This window comes from Drosophila yakuba, chromosome 3L, assembly GCF_016746365.2.
Source record: "Drosophila yakuba strain Tai18E2 chromosome 3L, Prin_Dyak_Tai18E2_2.1, whole genome shotgun sequence".
NCBI classification, from domain to species: domain Eukaryota; kingdom Metazoa; phylum Arthropoda; class Insecta; order Diptera; family Drosophilidae; genus Drosophila; species Drosophila yakuba.
In genome coordinates, this window is record NC_052529.2 from 3,226,678 (window position 1) to 3,243,370 (window position 16,693).

The 16,693-nt window shown below is 43.3% G+C and overlaps 1 protein-coding gene across 2 annotated transcripts; it reads left to right on the forward strand.

The window, feature by feature from the left end:
- Nucleotides 1-3,966: 3,966 nt before the first annotated feature.
- Nucleotides 3,967-16,461, forward strand: LOC6532664 (paramyosin, short form). Of its 2 annotated transcripts, XM_002093372.3 has the most exons (9): nt 3,967-4,311; nt 4,944-5,000; nt 6,921-7,007; nt 7,072-7,238; nt 8,930-9,801; nt 9,869-9,996; nt 10,067-10,179; nt 14,522-15,137; nt 15,248-16,461. In XM_002093372.3, the coding sequence occupies exons 1-9, from the start codon at nt 4,189-4,191 to the stop codon at nt 15,722-15,724; spliced, it is 2,640 nt and encodes an 879-aa protein (XP_002093408.1). In that variant the 5' UTR covers nt 3,967-4,188; the 3' UTR covers nt 15,725-16,461. The 2 variants fall into 2 exon arrangements, with proteins under 2 accessions (XP_002093408.1, XP_015049518.1); XM_015194032.2 differs by lacking the exons at nt 3,967-4,311; nt 4,944-5,000; nt 6,921-7,007; ... (2 more) ...; nt 9,869-9,996; nt 10,067-10,179 and adding exons at nt 10,425-10,548; nt 10,619-10,726; nt 11,270-12,331.
- Nucleotides 16,462-16,693: the final 232 nt, after the last annotated feature.

The following is a 16,693-nucleotide window of genomic DNA, read 5'->3' on the forward strand; positions in this document are numbered from 1 at the left end:
CAGAAATCGATTTCCTACACCCCTTTATTTTTCCCAATGAGGTTGCGTTGAAACAAACAATTAAACAAACCAATTTCGTTAAATATATACAAACTCCAATTTATTATTTATTGATTTTCTTAAATAGAAGTTAATACACAAAATTTTTACATTTACCATACAAATAACAAATGCGACTTCTATGTGATGAGCACTGGATCGGCTCCACCTAAAGCGCCACCTATGTGTAAGGTTCTTGCTGGTTTGTGCATTGGCTAAGATATTTCTCAATTACTTTTTTTTATTCAAAGCAAGTGAGTGTGTTTATACTTTTTAAAAAGTATATAATAATAATAAAATTTATTTTTTATTTAAAATGAAACAAATTAAATAATGCTTTTGTTATTTTTAAGATATACTTTGTATATTGTTATATATTTAATTAAATTGCGGATATATTCAAACTTATAATATGTGCTTTGCCTATCATAATGAATACCGACAGCCAAAGTTCCCGATGACACCGCTGCTAAGAATATGTACATTAAACACAGCAAATATTTAGCGCAAGCCTCACACAAACATTAAATTTTAATTAGAAACGTCAAATGTAATTTTTTCACCGGCTACAATAATTAAATTTCGATTGCATTTAGCATCACGAAACGCAAATATTTTTGATGATTAATCGCTTAGACAAAATGGTAAAAATCTAAAAAACGAATACAAAATACTCTGATAGATAGCAAAATATTCATTATTCAGAAACTATTAATTTACGCCAAACATTTTTTATTTTTTTTTTGTAACATACATATGTAAATAAAATTACCCTTTTATTTTGCTGACATGGTGCATACAGTGCTATTGAGACTCTGGCATAGAATAAATCTGTCAACAACCCATTTCATTGGTAAGATCAACATGCAAGGGAAAGAGTAAATGTGTAGATACAAAAATACAGTCTTTAGTATTGGTAATAGTAGTTTTATTTTGGCTGTCTATTTATAAATGCTGTATCTAATAATAAACAGATTACGTGCTTCCTGAAATTCTTGTTTATTACTCAGGCAGAAAACTGTGTTCTATTTGATTATAGAATCCCAATACCTTATAGCGCAGGTATTCATTTTTGAGCACAACTCTTGAGCTAGATCGCCTACGAATATTATAGAATATTTCACGCTTTCCTGCACCCACCAGCCCATATATCTTGCACAGCATATATCCCAGCATCTTTGCCGTATTTTTCATCCGTATGAGTCAGATTGTGTGCCACGTCACAGCTCGATGTCGATGTCGATGTGGCTAAAAGGCCAACGGATGGTGGGTGCGAAATCCCAGATTTGTCAACGGCCCATATCCATTGTCAACTACAACGGCTTTTGGCGTTATGAGAGCGACGTTTGTGAATCATCAGCCAGATGATTGCAAGTTGTCAACGAAAGGCGGAAAATTCGCGAAAACTCAAGAACCGGGAAGCAAAGTGGTCGATTTTCCAGGGAACTGCAACGCATTAGAGCCCCTTTGTTGTTTGTTCTGAATGCATTAGGCAGCTATTTATACGTATACCACCCGATGGCTGGCGGTGTTCAGCGCCACCCACCTCGTTGGAGCCTCGGATGGCGCCCACTTGAGCTTATCTGGCAGCCACTCCAATTCACTCTGCTCCACTCTGCTCCACTCCTGGGCAAAAAGAGGAGTATCTTGCGGAAAGTGGCTGCGCGTCAAGTTGGCACACACTCTATAAAGCTGAAGTCGATCTATATATAGCTGCATAGCAGCGGGGCCCGAGATGTGTGTGCAAGTGTGTGCCTGTGTGTATCTGTGATCATAACAATTTTGACCTAATTTTGTATAGCTGGCACACGAAACATGAAAGAATTAGAAGACACCCAACGGCCGCTGAGTGATTTCTGTCTTGAGGTGGAGGTAGCAAACTGGGGAATGGGTATGGGACTCGGAGTATGGGGACTGAAGATTGGGGATTGGGGAGAAAGGAGATCCTGTTCCCATCACTGACCTCAGTGCAGCTGTAAAATGATGGGCAATGGGCCGGAAAACTCACACAGACACCTGGCAAGCGGGCATCATCTTCGCCGAGAACCCAAATCATGATGAGAATGGGATTCTTTGACTAAAGGTGTCGTTCTTGTCTGGCTTTGTGATATTTTTGGCTGACTTATTTATCGGCGAACGGCTTGCTACATATTCGCCAGGTTATTTTTAAATTATTACACATTCCAAAATGTGGCAAACACACAAAATGTTAAATATTATTCTACGGCTGCCTGGCGCACACTTATATATACAGAGATGGGTAGCGGCAACATTGTATATATGCATGCATAAAATAAATAAAGTTATGGCCAGCAAAGAGCAAAGTATCTATCAGATACGAAAGCGAACGGAGCAAAAAACTGCTCTAATATATAAGGATGGTTAGCCCATCTAAAGTTTTGGATGTGTGCGTCAGTTGGCCTCAGGTGAAATGTGTGTGGAAAATGAACACGATTATGAGCAAGCCGAGAAAAAAGGCACAAATAACATGAAATTCGGTTGCTAAAAATAAGCGAAAAATCATTTTTAAGTATAGTTAGGCAAATGTGTGTTTGTGTGTGGAGCACAGGTGGAGGAGATCACTCGAAGACCAACGAGAATTTTCACTCAAAAAGCTTTGGTTCCTTTGGAAAACTGAGCCAAAAACCGCAGCACGAAGCGTGTTCGCGATGTAACGAAAATTATTTACACAATATAATATGTATTTACTAGGGGCACATGGAGAGACCTGACGGGTTGCCAAGAAGCCAAGATATAATACTATCATCTACGTGACCATTGAACAACAATTGTTAGATGACATCGCATTGTCTGTGGCTGAGCAGACTGCTGTCCGCACGGCCAAGGATTCACTCAAAATTGTATATTTTTGTTTATTTCGCACACTTTTTTTCACTCTCTACGTCTATTTATTTATGCTGGCGATGCCAAAAGTCAAGTATTTTTAGAAAACATTGCTGTAATCCTAATTGGCTGTTAGCGAATAATTTAGAAGGCATATCATAGAAATTTTGACACTTTTATGATTTTTCTGCTTGCTCAAAAATGCTGTAACACCCCTGAAATGAGCATAGCATATATATTTGGGCCTATAATTGGCTGGGTGTTCTGTACTCAAACCTCTTTTCTTGCTAAAATAATATATGTAAAATCAATTTAAAATCAAATGACTCAAATGTATTTAATGTAAACTGCTAGAAACCGTAGCATAAAAATACTTTCAAAATTCAAATCATTATATTTAAATTTGGAAATACACCCAGTTCTTCTCATTCTATATAATTTAGGGACTACGTGCTGGAATACTGGTTTATACCTTTTAAATAATTTGCGAGGCCCCTGAACCAACCAAATGAGCCAATAAATATAAATTATGAACTTTATGATCTGCAGAAGATGCCAAATATTTCAACATGACTTATATGTACGTTCGAGAATTGGAAAAAATTTATGTGTAGATACATTCTGGCCAGACGCTAGATACACAAAATGAAACGCACAAATGACACAGGCTAATTACAGGTAAGCAATAGAAAAGAAAAGAATCGAAAAGAAAAGAAAAGCAGGCGTACTTCGTGTTTTTGAGTTTATTTTCGTAGGGGGCAAGCTCTCGGGAAAACTAGCGTGAAAATGTGAAAATGCGTTCACACAAGCTGCGGCCAAAGTGAAATGAAAAATCAAAGAATTTTCCACACAACTGAGCAATTAACACAACAACACGGCCGCGTGAAAAGTCACTCGAAAGTTACACTCACATAGGCTTATACTTGTAGATATATCTAGCGGTAAATCCCACTCGGTTCCGAGCGGAGGAGAGCCGATGGCGCCCGAAGTCAGCCGAAGGTGCACGAAGTGGGCCGAAGGGAGCCGAGTAAATCGTTGAAATAGACGAATTCAGCTGGCAGGGCACAGCAATTCAACGAAATACTCTTTATTCGAACGACAACGGGATCTCTTGTTCAGTAGATCACCAGCCTTACTCCGACGTTTATTACGAATTTTCTCGGTGACTCGGTGACAACTACAAAACTGCGTGCGGTGCTGTAGAGATTTTCGCTTGAGAGGAAACACAAATCATAATACTAGAAACGCGAACCGATCGCAACATTAATTTAGAGAATACAGAATCGAAAATCTGACCTAGCAAACATGTCGTCATCGCAGGCTGTCCGCTCCTCGAAATACTCCTACCGGGCCACGTCCACCGGACCCGGTGCCGCCGATGTGAACATCGAGTACATCCAGGACCTGAGCTCGCTCTCCCGCTTGGAGGTAAGGATCGTCCCGTCCCGTCTCGGAATCGAGATCGCAATCGAAATTGGATGCGGATTGGATCGGCATCGGATTAGAGCCCGAAATCCCAAAATCCCCAAAAGACGTTGGAATTTCGACCAGGGAATAGGAATACGAAATGCGTGTGCGCCAAATTTCTTCAAAATCTACGAGAATTTCTCTCTCTTGTTTCGGTGTCTGTGTAGAGACTGAAAAAGAATCAGAATATAATCAAGAAAAAAATAAGAAAAACAAACTAAGAAACCCGAAAAATTCATCTACACTCTATATCAAATGCACATATATACCGTAGATATATATTCGTGTGTTAAGTTCTCGGCGCGTTCTTGTGTGTGGAAATATAGAAAATTCGGTGAAGCAAAATTCTAGATGTCTATATGTATCTAAACGTGTCTGTATATACATATGCATTGCTAAAAAATTATGTAATGGCCACCTCTGGGCAATACATATACTCGTACATGCGAAAACATCGAAGAAAAATGTGTGAAGAAATCAATGCTGTGCTGTAAAGTGCTTTTTAATGAAAGTTTCAATCAAATCATATGAAATAGAAATAATGAGCCCATAAAAGATCACACTCAATAAATGTATCCACCATTTTCTTGCAGGACAAGATCCGTTTGCTCCAAGATGATCTTGAAGTTGAACGTGAGTTGCGTCAAAGGGTGAGTAATTCCAGATGGAAATATAATTAATAACAAAATATTATACTATTTTTTTTTATTTGTACGTGGTATTTTTAAGGCATTAGTATAGATTTATGTGGAATATTTCACCAATATGTAGAGTTTGAAGCTTTTTATTCCCAGGGTCATTGGGCTTTTTTAGTAAATAAAATGATCGGCTGATGAAATCAGCTTGAGAGATATGACATATCTGAGGAAGTTAGAAAAGATCAGTTCGAATTCCCTGAAACCCAATGGAAATGAAAGCGCCAGGGAAAAGCATTTTTTACGTTTTCGCCTCGCAAATGTCACCCTAAAAACAGCATAAATATGTGGAAAGCCAAAATAAAATCAAAATAGAGAAAAGTAGCAGAAGCGATAGAACCAATAGAAAAGTCAGCAAACAAATGCAAATCTAAGAATAAAGTACCCTTCGTAGAGTTTCGAAAGTGTGAAAGTAAATGATAATGATGTGCATTGAACTTCAATCGCTTTCGTTTTTGGCTTTTCCTTTCTTGCGGAGCATTGATAAATGATTTTTCCCCTGACTTTGCAAACACAGCGGCCGCCGCAAAGACAAAAAAGTCAGGAATAGCCAGATAGCCAGAGAAAAATGGGAAAATTCGCAGGCCGAAAGTGCACTTCATTCAGCGCGATCCTCTTGGGCATTACAAATTTAGAAAATGCGAAGAGCTCTTGCCGGAATGGAATGGGCTGGCCAGGAATGTTCTTAAAATTTGTTAAAAAATCAAATTTAATTACTTTGTGCCTTATGGATTAGCACGCACTCGCACACAGATACACCGCCCCCCACCAACACACTCGCAGAATATATGGAACAAAATGGCTAAAATTAGCGCACGACATTCAATACAGAGAAGCGAATGATTAACTTGAAAACAACCAAAATATGAGCAGAGAAGAAAAGAAAATAAAGTAGCCAAAAAGCCATCATCATCATCACCATCTTCACGATCAGCAGCGGCAGAGAGGAAAATTCGCTCACTCGCTCACTGCGGGAAAATCTTCCCGTTTTCTGTCTGTGGGCGTGTGTCTGTGGGAAAATTAAATAATTTTCATGCACATTAAAAGTCTTCACACCGCCTGGCATTCTTCCTACATATCCATACATGCATATATAGGCGGCAAGAACATGTATCTACAAGATACATATGGCGCAAATGGATTTACGGCCCGTACTTACGTGGCCTTTGTGGCAATCGGCAACTTTTTGTTATGCCAAATGAACGGACAAACACATGTTCGCCTAGGTATTATCAAAAACATATGTACATGTAGAAACATATTTAGCGAATGATATTAAAAAGATTTATCAGACCAATGCGCTCTCAATTTAAGCCTTTCACATTTTAGTTAGCTGATTTTTTATGATTGCTTTGGACAGCTCCAAATACCAGAAATCCCACTGGCCGCATCTAGCACATCGCTTTCATAAAATAGCATTTAATTGCAATTCGCAAAATTGACCAAACGAGGTCGTCGACAAAGGCGAAAAGCAAATGTTTAGATTCCGAGGGAGCCAACAAAAAATGTTTCTGTTCAAGCGAAAAATGTTCGAATGCCTTTTTGGAAATGCAATCTAGAAGAGCGGTGTGCGACCGCCCACAAAAGATATATACGCATATATAGACGCATATATCGTGGATGCAATCGGACTATGGCTACACACCTCTGCGTGGAAGATTTCTTGGCAAGATGCCATTGTTATTTTAGGTGTTGCATGTGCATAATTATTTTTGACTGATTAATGTGATTTATAATTTTTATTATGGCCCGTTTGAGTAGCCACCAGAGCATGGCTGGCGCAGGGTATTTATAGATATTTTGGATTATACCAAGTCCCCAATGGAATCTCTTCTAATCCTATGCTTAATCTCTACTTAATTCTTCAAATTTCAGATCGAGCGCGAGAAAGCCGATCTCAGCGTTCAGGTCATTCAGATGTCCGAGCGTCTCGAGGAGGCCGAGGGTGGTGCTGAACATCAAGTGAGTACCAAGTGCTAATCCGATAATATATCCAACTAATTGATATATCCAATTCCAATCCCAGTTTGAAGCCAACCGCAAGCGCGACGCTGAGCTGCTGAAGCTGCGCAAGCTGCTTGAGGATGTTCATCTTGAGTCGGAGGAGACCACTTTGCTTTTGAAGAAAAAGCACAACGAAATTATCACGGACTTCCAGGAACAGGTTGAAATCCTAACGAAAAACAAGGCCAGGTAGGCATCCTAACGCCATCGATGTCCCCATTTCCACATCCATTTCCATTCCATTGACCCAGAAACCATACCATATCCAAAACATAAACATCTCCATACCGAGCTGTCATGCATTTGCAGAACATATTTATTTGCCCCCAATGATGATGATCAAGTGGCGTCAGCTGGCGCTTGCGGACATTTCAATGTCTCAAGATCTCGTGCAGTAACTAAACAATACAATGCCTAACCTTGCGCTGCCCCGCTGACCCAAAAAAAAAAACTACAAAATAACAAAAACAGAGAAAATCGAAGCAGATTATAAACCATTCATCAAAATGCCATGACATGCGAAATGCAAAGCAGAAAAGTTAAGAAAACATAAACCTGCATGGCTTGCAAGTTCTATTGGTGCAAATTGCGGCCAAAAAGCCAAACGTATGGGAAAAAATTCGAGAAACTTTCGGTTGCTGGCCGCCTCTCATATTTCCAAATCGATGCGAGCGATTTCCAAAAATAAATTCCCAGGAATTTCGAAATCGCAGCAATTCAAGGCTATCCAAGAAGAACTAGTCACGTAGATTAATAAGCTTTCGAATAAATCAAAATCAACTTTGATCCCAAGCCTTAGTTACCTTAAATCAAGTTCAAAGTTGAGTTTCTTTGCGATCTTTAAGATTTCCACCTTTAAAAGAGGTGCGCCCGAGTTTGCGCACTTCCGTTTCAAGACAAGGACGGAAGGTCGGAAGATCAAGCAGCCGTCCCACTCTATCGAAAAGCTTCGCAAAGCTTTCGCACGGCGAAACTTTCTTCCATATGTTATGCCCACCACCCATACCATATTTTCTTTCTGAGCGGAAATTTATTTATAGAAATTTTGAAATTTTCATCCACATTCTTGAGCAGAGAGGCTCTTTGTTGCTGTTGCCATTCCGCTCCCACCGCCTCCCTGCATCGCTACCTCTCGCTCCCACTCACTGCCTCTCGCTCGCACCAATGCTCCAACCCAAATATGTCTTTGATTGAATCATATAGAAAATGTGTTTATTGTTTTTGTTGCTGTCCCGCTCCGACCCATCGCGCATTATGGAAATCCGATACGTGTTTTGGCTGGCTTCTCGACTTGTGGGTGGGAAAGGTCGGTTGCACCGACTCTGGCCCCCTGACAGGTGGAAAAGCTGGCAAATGCCACGGGTTGCACACGGAAAATTCGATCGATGCTCAAGGCGATATGTAAAGGGATTACTTTGATCGATCTTTAAATGCCTTAGGTATTTAGTTCATATACAAGATAAATACTCAAACTTATATAAAAGATAAATTCACAAATGTATCAAAATTGTATCAAATAATTGAAATTGCATATCGATTTTTGCCATACAAACAATGATCAGATTAATTCCTTTTACATATCCCCACTTTCCGTCCCAGCTTATGCACATTTATTTTACCAATCAATTATCATAGCTTGCTTCCAGGCAGACCCAACATGATCTTAACCCTTGGCCTGCTGAGCCTTCGACCAGCGATCGATAATCATTTACTGAACTTTCGATCGGTGGCCGAAGGCTCGCAGATCCACCCGAGCTTGCTAGCGATTCACAGCCCGGCTGATCTCACAAACCATGCCTAAGTATCGGGAATGTGATCGTAGACGCCCAAAACTAAACTGGAGAAACCTCTTCTCCCTATTTTTAATCGAATGCTTGCAGAGCCGAGAAGGACAAGGCCAAATTCCAGACCGAAGTCTACGAGCTGCTCTCCCAGATCGAGTCCTACAACAAGGAGAAGATCGTGTCGGAGAAGCACATCTCCAAGCTGGAGGTCTCGATCACCGAGCTGAACGTGAAGATCGAGGAGCTTAACCGCACCGTGATCGACATTAGCTCCCACCGATCCCGCCTCTCGCAGGAGAACATTGAGCTGACCAAGGACGTCCAAGATCTGAAGGTCCAGCTGGACACGGTCTCGTTCTCCAAGAGCCAGGTCATCTCCCAGCTGGAGGACGCCCGCCGTCGCTTGGAGGACGAGGACCGTCGTCGCTCGCTGCTCGAATCCTCTCTGCATCAGGTTGAGATCGAATTGGACTCGGTTCGCAATCAACTCGAGGAGGAGTCCGAGGCCCGCATCGACTTGGAACGTCAGTTGGTCAAGGCCAATGCCGATGCCACCTCCTGGCAGAACAAGTGGAACTCCGAGGTGGCTGCCCGCGCCGAGGAGGTCGAGGAGATCCGTCGCAAGTACCAGGTGCGCATCACCGAACTGGAGGAGCACATCGAGTCCCTCATCGTCAAGGTCAACAACCTGGAGAAGATGAAGACGCGCCTGGCCAGCGAGGTGGAGGTGCTCATCATCGATCTGGAGAAGTCCAACAACAGCTGCCGCGAGCTGACCAAGTCGGTCAACACCCTTGAGAAGCACAACGTTGAGCTGAAGAGCCGCCTGGACGAGACCATCATCCTGTACGAGACCAGCCAGCGCGACCTGAAGAACAAGCACGCCGACCTCGTCCGCACTGTCCACGAACTGGACAAGGTCAAGGACTCCAACAACCAGCTGACCCGCGAGAACAAGAAACTGGGAGGTGCGTTTTTGACTACTATTGTTCCTACGATATAATAATAACCTATTCCACTTTTTTAAACCCCCAGATGATCTTCATGAGGCCAAGGGCGCCATCAACGAACTGAACCGTCGCCTGCATGAATTGGAGCTGGAGCTGCGTCGTCTGGAGAACGAGCGCGATGAGCTGACCGCTGCCTACAAGGAAGCCGAGGCTGTAAGTATTCGCAAACACATTTCCAATAATTATATATCATTTTAATAACTGGTGTAATATCATTTTGTAGGGCCGCAAGGCTGAGGAGCAGCGTGGACAGCGCCTGGCCGCCGACTTCAACCAGTACCGCCACGATGCCGAGCGTCGTCTGGCCGAGAAGGATGAGGAGATCGAGGCCATTCGGTAAGTCACTGATCGGGGATGGGAAACAACTTGAATTAGATCCCCTTTTTGGAAGTAGCCCCACGCCACTGCCATGCGAGTGACAGCGAGAACAGACGAAGGTTTTCGCTTCCCCTGCCAAAGCGGAAGTCGCGAAAAAGAAAACACAAACACCAATCAAGGCCCCAAGGGGGAGGGTAATTATTCGATTGATTCGCTTTCCAATCGCTTTCCACTGCCAACACAATTGATAGTGAACTGACCCATTTAGCAATTAGCAATCAGTTCGAGTTCTTTAGTCGCACAAAAAGCAACGGCATTAGTTTTCTATTTCGGCAGCCAGGCACAAGATCCTGATCCCACGGAAGGTTCACAGGCTCAGCTCAAGAAGTGGGTTTCATCCATCTGGTTTTCCAAACCATATCGATTTTCTAAAAATCCGTATTCAAATATTCCGCAGAAAATTGCGCAGTTGCTGTGATTACACAATCAAAGTGGGTTCATTGTTGAAAATCGAAAGATCCCATTGAGAAGACTTTCGAGTTGCAGAGTGGCTCTACAGCAAGTGGTAGGTTTTTGGACATCTTATCATTCGCGTTGGTGGTCAGTGAAGGTCTGTGATCTTATATCTTTGGCAGAGATCTATCTATCTTACTCATTAAAAGAAAAGTGTGCATAATGCTTGATTTAATTAGCTAATTTTACACACGTTTCCGGTGATTAGAAGATAATGTCTCTCAACTTGTACAAATGCAAATATTTTGACTCGAAATGCTGAAATAACTTAACAAAGATAGATAAAAGAACATACCCAAAAAGAACATTTATAGTATGTCTTTTTTTTAACATTTTAAATGATGCTTCACCATATCTTATTCGTGATAACATTCCCTAGTTCTTTTGAGTCCTCCATGGCTATTGCATAAAATGCCTTGCTATTATGACATTGTCTATGAGCACTCTGCCAAAATGAATCAATCATAGCCGCACATTGACTGCCAACAAATGATGATGATAATGATAGTGATGATGATGTTATTGTCGTCATTATTATGCTCATACCTAGCCCGATGCCAACAGCTGAAAGCAACGAAATGCAATCTTTTTATAGATTTCGACAAATTTGAAAATTTATTTGCAAAGCAGCAGCAACTGCCACTGCCGCTGCCAACCGAGGAGAACCCAAGAGACCCGAAGCTACAGAGGCGACAAGGCGACACACAGAGGCGGCGACAATTGTAGCTTTAATGAGAGTACTCTTAAGAACACACACACATTAGTGCATTAGACCATCGCAACCCCCTTGAAAAATTCCCAGCCCTTGAACATACCCTTCCTAAACCATGGCCCTAGCCCTAAAACAAAGACCTTCCCGCTTCCGTCCGACGACGACGACCTATGAGGATAACTATGGCTACACGATGAACTTCTACCAGCCCATGCTGGACTATCTGGATGCGAAGGCCAAGGGACTGGAGGTGAAGAAGCCCCACCTGCCGTGGGTCAGCGAAAGGGGGCTGAAGCAGTACCGCCCCTCGAATGCGGTGCGACAATATAACGCCGACGAGATCGTCCGATTGTCGCGCACCTGCGCCGCTCGGGCCGACGAGATATTGCTTAGCTTTCGGGCCCAGAAACGCTCGCCGTTCAGTGTACAAAAGTTGGTCGACGCATCGCGAGTGACCAAGCACCTTGAACCGGACACAGTTGTCGAAAGATCGCGCCAGCGCCGCCGCCGCCGCCAGGAGGAGCTCGAGGATCTGATCAAACGCGACACTCTTAAGATATTGCAGCGCATCCGTAAGATTGAATTGGATAACGAACTCGACAAAATGTCGGACGATTTCAAGCGCTCGATTCGCGGCAAGTCCGCCAGTGCCATTGCCCAGGCGCTGCTCTCCGAGTCGGAGAAGAACATCAAGACGGCCAAGAAGGAGGAGGAGGACTACATCGCCCAGACCCTAGTGCGCTCGAGTCGCGCAGTTTCGCGTGCCCGTTCGCGTTCCTCCTCCCCCCTCGATGGCCAGTACCGCGCCCATGCGCTCCACATCGAGCTTATGGACGACCGGCTGGTGGACAAGCTGGACCATCGCGTCTCCTCCTCGCTCCACAATGTGAAGCGCCAACTGTCGACGCTGAATCAGCGCACTGTGGAGTTCTACGCGGACAGCAGGTGCGGTATACAGGATAAGTGCTGGATCTGTCGCAAGGTCCTGCGCACCCATCCCAAGCTCAAGGACTATAGCTACGTGTATTGGAAGCACTAGGTCCCAGGTCCCCAATGTCCTTAGTCCCAGACCCAGTCCCAATCCCCTTCCCAATTCCAGTCCCTACTTTCGCTCATTTCTTCATTCGATATCTTAGATTTCAAGCACAAGCTATGTATCTAAAAGGATATATTTTGTGTTTCTAGATGAATAATCGAGGAGGGGAAAACCTTTTAAAAATCAAATATATGATTTTTAGAACCCTCCATTTTGCTTACTTTTCATTACACCAAACAGCTCTTTACAAATACGAAAAGCCATGAAGTGGTTCCATATATTAATCTCGAGATATTAAAAGATCCGTATTCAGAAAGCCACAAGAATGTGTTAATATCAAGTGCATCTATCTGCGTTCCTCTGTGCACTTCCCATCCGGGCAGTTTGAATAAATGCGAACATTTTTGAATTGCAGCTCAATTTTTTGTCTGAGCATCCTAGAATCTCCTCCCTCGACCCGGCAATTTGCCATCTCTATTTGTCTGTTTGTCGTTCCTCGTCTGGCACAAAATGTATTTTTGTTTCAAGAGTTTTTGCGATTTTCTTCCACTATGTTGGCCATCTCTCCCATTGTGTCTGTTGTGCAGTCAAACGAAAATTATTTATACAGAATTATGCGCAGCATATTTGTCCACAGCTAATTGCAGAAGATCGCCAGCAATTTGGTCATTAATTACAAACTTTGTGGGTGTTTCTTGTGCTGGGCATCTAAACAAACCTTTGAGTGGGAAAATCTTTATAGTATAATCGTTCTTCTAATTGGATGGATAATCAACGCTCTTATCTATATATTATTTCAAGTTATGATAATCCTCATATGCCAAGTTAATCCAAATCCAAATCTATTCATCACTTCCCGCTGAATTGAAGACTTTTTAACCCGGTGCTATCATATTTCGCACCCGCACCTCAGAAATTTCGAGGCTGTCAGTTTGATTTGCGCGTAGATGGTCCGACCGACCAACTTTTTCTTCGGGTTTGTCCTTCAAATCGAGATTTATTTTATTTTCAACTGAAAAGAAAACTGATGCGCATGACAGCAAAAACAATCACTAGAAAAGGCGGCGCAAAAAAAAAAAAAAAAAAACAGAACAACATTAGACACAGCAAATATTTTTGCGTAAACATTGAAAACAATGGTGGGGAAAAATTAAAATCTAAATGGGAATGCTTAAGCTTTCTACCTAAGACACTAGAAAGCCAAATACCTTGGCAAGACGACAGCAATGGGCACACACACATGATTTTCAGATTAAGTAACCCACACAGGGCGGCTATAAGAAAACTTAGTATTCAACTAAACCAAAATAATCAGCGGAATTAGGAAATACTGAGTGATGGGGGACGCCAACGCTAATATGATTATATAACCAGGGAAGTGGAAGTGATGCTGCCAGTTGAGCATTATAAAGTTACTCCTTCAAAACTCAAATGTTGTTAGAAAGAGTTGTACCAACTATGTTTTCAATGGTAATATGTTCAATCACCACAGAAAATGACTACTGGCCAAAAAAATAGAATTCAGTCATAAATCACTTATCACTAATTGCAACAGGTACACCTCCTTGAATTAAATTAGAAAGTGAATCAGGTAGAGTATCAGAAGCGCAAACACAACTCAAATTTAGTTGGCATCGGTGCACCTTCGCCCAAGAATAGACGCATGATGCACTTACCCCAGAAACAACAAAAAAATTAAATTTAGGGGCAGAAGGAACTAACATAGTCGGCAAATAGTTTGGCATGTAAGACGCAGCTATTTGTGACAAGTTCGATGTCTTTATCATGCGTAAAAATACACCGAAATTCGCGAATGCAGCAGCCAGCGAAACAATGAAACAATGAACATTTTTGACAATGCCAGAGCACCTGAGTTGAGTTGAGTTGAGTTGACTTGAGTGGTTGAGTGCCCAAGTGCTGAGTGGTGCGAAAAATGTAAAATTGTGGGTCAGGCATTGGGGCCAAAAATAGAGCCAGCAAAGCGAATCGACGGAGGGTCATTGTGTGGCAAACTGGGGCTACTTCTTGGTATCAATTCAATCGATTGATTGATGGGCGATAAATGTGTCAAAGTTCTAATGAATGCATCCAATTTGTAGCAAGCAGACCTCCATCGAGATCGAGCAGCTCAATGCCCGCGTCATCGAGGCGGAGACCCGGCTGAAGACCGAGGTGACCCGCATCAAGAAGAAGCTGCAGATCCAGATCACCGAGCTGGAGATGTCCCTGGATGTGGCCAACAAGACCAACATCGATCTGCAGAAGGTGATCAAGAAGCAGTCGCTGCAGCTGACCGAACTGCAGGCCCACTACGAGGATGTACAGCGCCAGTTGCAGGCCACCCTGGACCAGTATGCCGTTGCCCAGCGCCGTCTGGCCGGACTCAATGGCGAGCTGGAGGAGGTGCGCTCCCACCTGGACAGCGCCAACCGTGCCAAGCGCACCGTGGAGCTGCAGTACGAGGAGGCTGCCTCCCGCATCAACGAGCTGACCACCGCCAATGTCAGCCTCGTCTCCATCAAGTCCAAGCTGGAGCAGGAGCTCACCGTGGTCGCTTCCGACTACGAGGAGGTGTCCAAGGAGCTGCGCATCAGCGACGAGCGCTACCAGAAGGTCCAGGTGGAGCTCAAGCACGTCGTCGAGCAGGTGCATGAGGAGCAGGAGCGCATCGTGAAGCTGGAGACCATCAAGAAGTCCTTGGAAGTCGAAGTCAAGGTGCGTATCTGGGTTTTTGGCTATCACTAACTTTCACTGGGTTACATTTGCTTCTATTCTACTACCTATCTGGTGCTATATGACTCTACCCATTTTGTAATCCGCTCCAGAACTTGTCCATCCGCTTGGAGGAGGTCGAGCTGAACGCCGTCGCCGGCAGCAAGCGCATCATCAGCAAGCTGGAAGCCCGCATCCGCGATCTGGAGCTGGAGCTGGAGGAGGAGAAGCGCCGCCACGCCGAGACCATCAAGATTCTGCGCAAGAAGGAGCGCACCGTCAAGGAGGTGCTGGTGCAGTGCGAGGAGGACCAGAAGAACCTCATCCTGCTGCAGGACGCGCTGGACAAGTCCACTGCCAAGATCAACATCTACCGCCGCCAGCTGTCCGAGCAGGAGGGTGTTTCCCAGCAGACCACCACCCGGGTGCGTCGCTTCCAGCGCGAGCTGGAGGCTGCCGAGGATCGCGCCGACACCGCCGAGTCCAGCCTGAACATCATCCGCGCCAAGCACCGCACATTCGTGACCACCTCGACGGTGCCCGGATCCCAGGTGTACATCCAGGAGACCACAAGGACGATCACCGAATAGAGCACCACGCTCCGCACCGAGATCATTTCATTATCAAAACGCCAATCGAACCGAACCGAACACAACCCATCCGAGTCCAGGAAGAAGACCATCTGGCTGGCGGATGGGCAGAGTTCAGAGTTCAGAGTGCAGGACGAGAACGAGAATTGCGTGAGAAAGTTTTTATAATTTAAATTTTTTTGTCAACCCCCCAAACGCCGCGGCAGCGATCAAGAACCCAGTGGACTTCGGCTGGGGGGCTCGTATAGGCTACACACTATAAATACATAACACTACACATCCTATCTATATAATAATAATACTATTTTGAAGTTCATGTAATTTAATTAAAATAATGAACCTGAAAACCTAAAAACAAAATAAAAACAAACCAACGAAAACTTGGCAGAGTTTTGCTAGCGATAGAGATATATACATATACCACATACGATATATGATACTTGTACGTAGAGAGAGATGAGAAATGAGAGATCATGAGAGTTGGCTGAACAATAACGTTTGATGGATATGGAGCCCATTTGAACGAAAAGCACCAAAACTTAATAACTTGAAATGGAAATGGAGTTGATAATCGTCACCAAAATCCCACTAAGCACGCCACCGCAGCATCGAGTTAACCGAGTTACAACCGCTTCTACTATTTGTTTTTAGTTCACTTTATGTTTAGTAGGTAAATATCTGTGTGCTCGTAACGAATTTGAATTTTACATTAAATCAGCATCAACAAAACTGAGCAATTTTCACATTTTTTACTTTGTATCTTGCAATAAAAACGAAATTCTATTCATAATAATAACAATAAGAAATTGTAAGTGAAATTCGGCTTTACTAATGGGGGTCTTCACTTCAGTTCTACGTGTTGTAGCTGTGCAACTTAGTGGACTTCAAGTTTTGCAGTTTTTCTTGGCCAACTTGAGTGCTAAGCAGAACATAAAATGCGAACTTTTCATTTCCCAATAAAGTTTCGAT

What these genes read in the sequence shown, in the direction of transcription:
- LOC6532664 (XM_002093372.3), top strand. Translation starts at nt 4,189, where the DNA reads ATGTCGTCATCGCAGGCTGTCCGCTCCTCGAAATACTCCTACCGGGCC. An exon ending in GAGGAGATCGAGGCCATTCG is followed by an intron (nt 10,180 to 14,521) that starts GTAAGTCACTGA and finishes TCCAATTTGTAG; the next exon opens with CAAGCAGACCTCCATCGAGA. An exon ending in CCTTGGAAGTCGAAGTCAAG is followed by an intron (nt 15,138 to 15,247) that starts GTGCGTATCTGG and finishes AATCCGCTCCAG; the next exon opens with AACTTGTCCATCCGCTTGGA.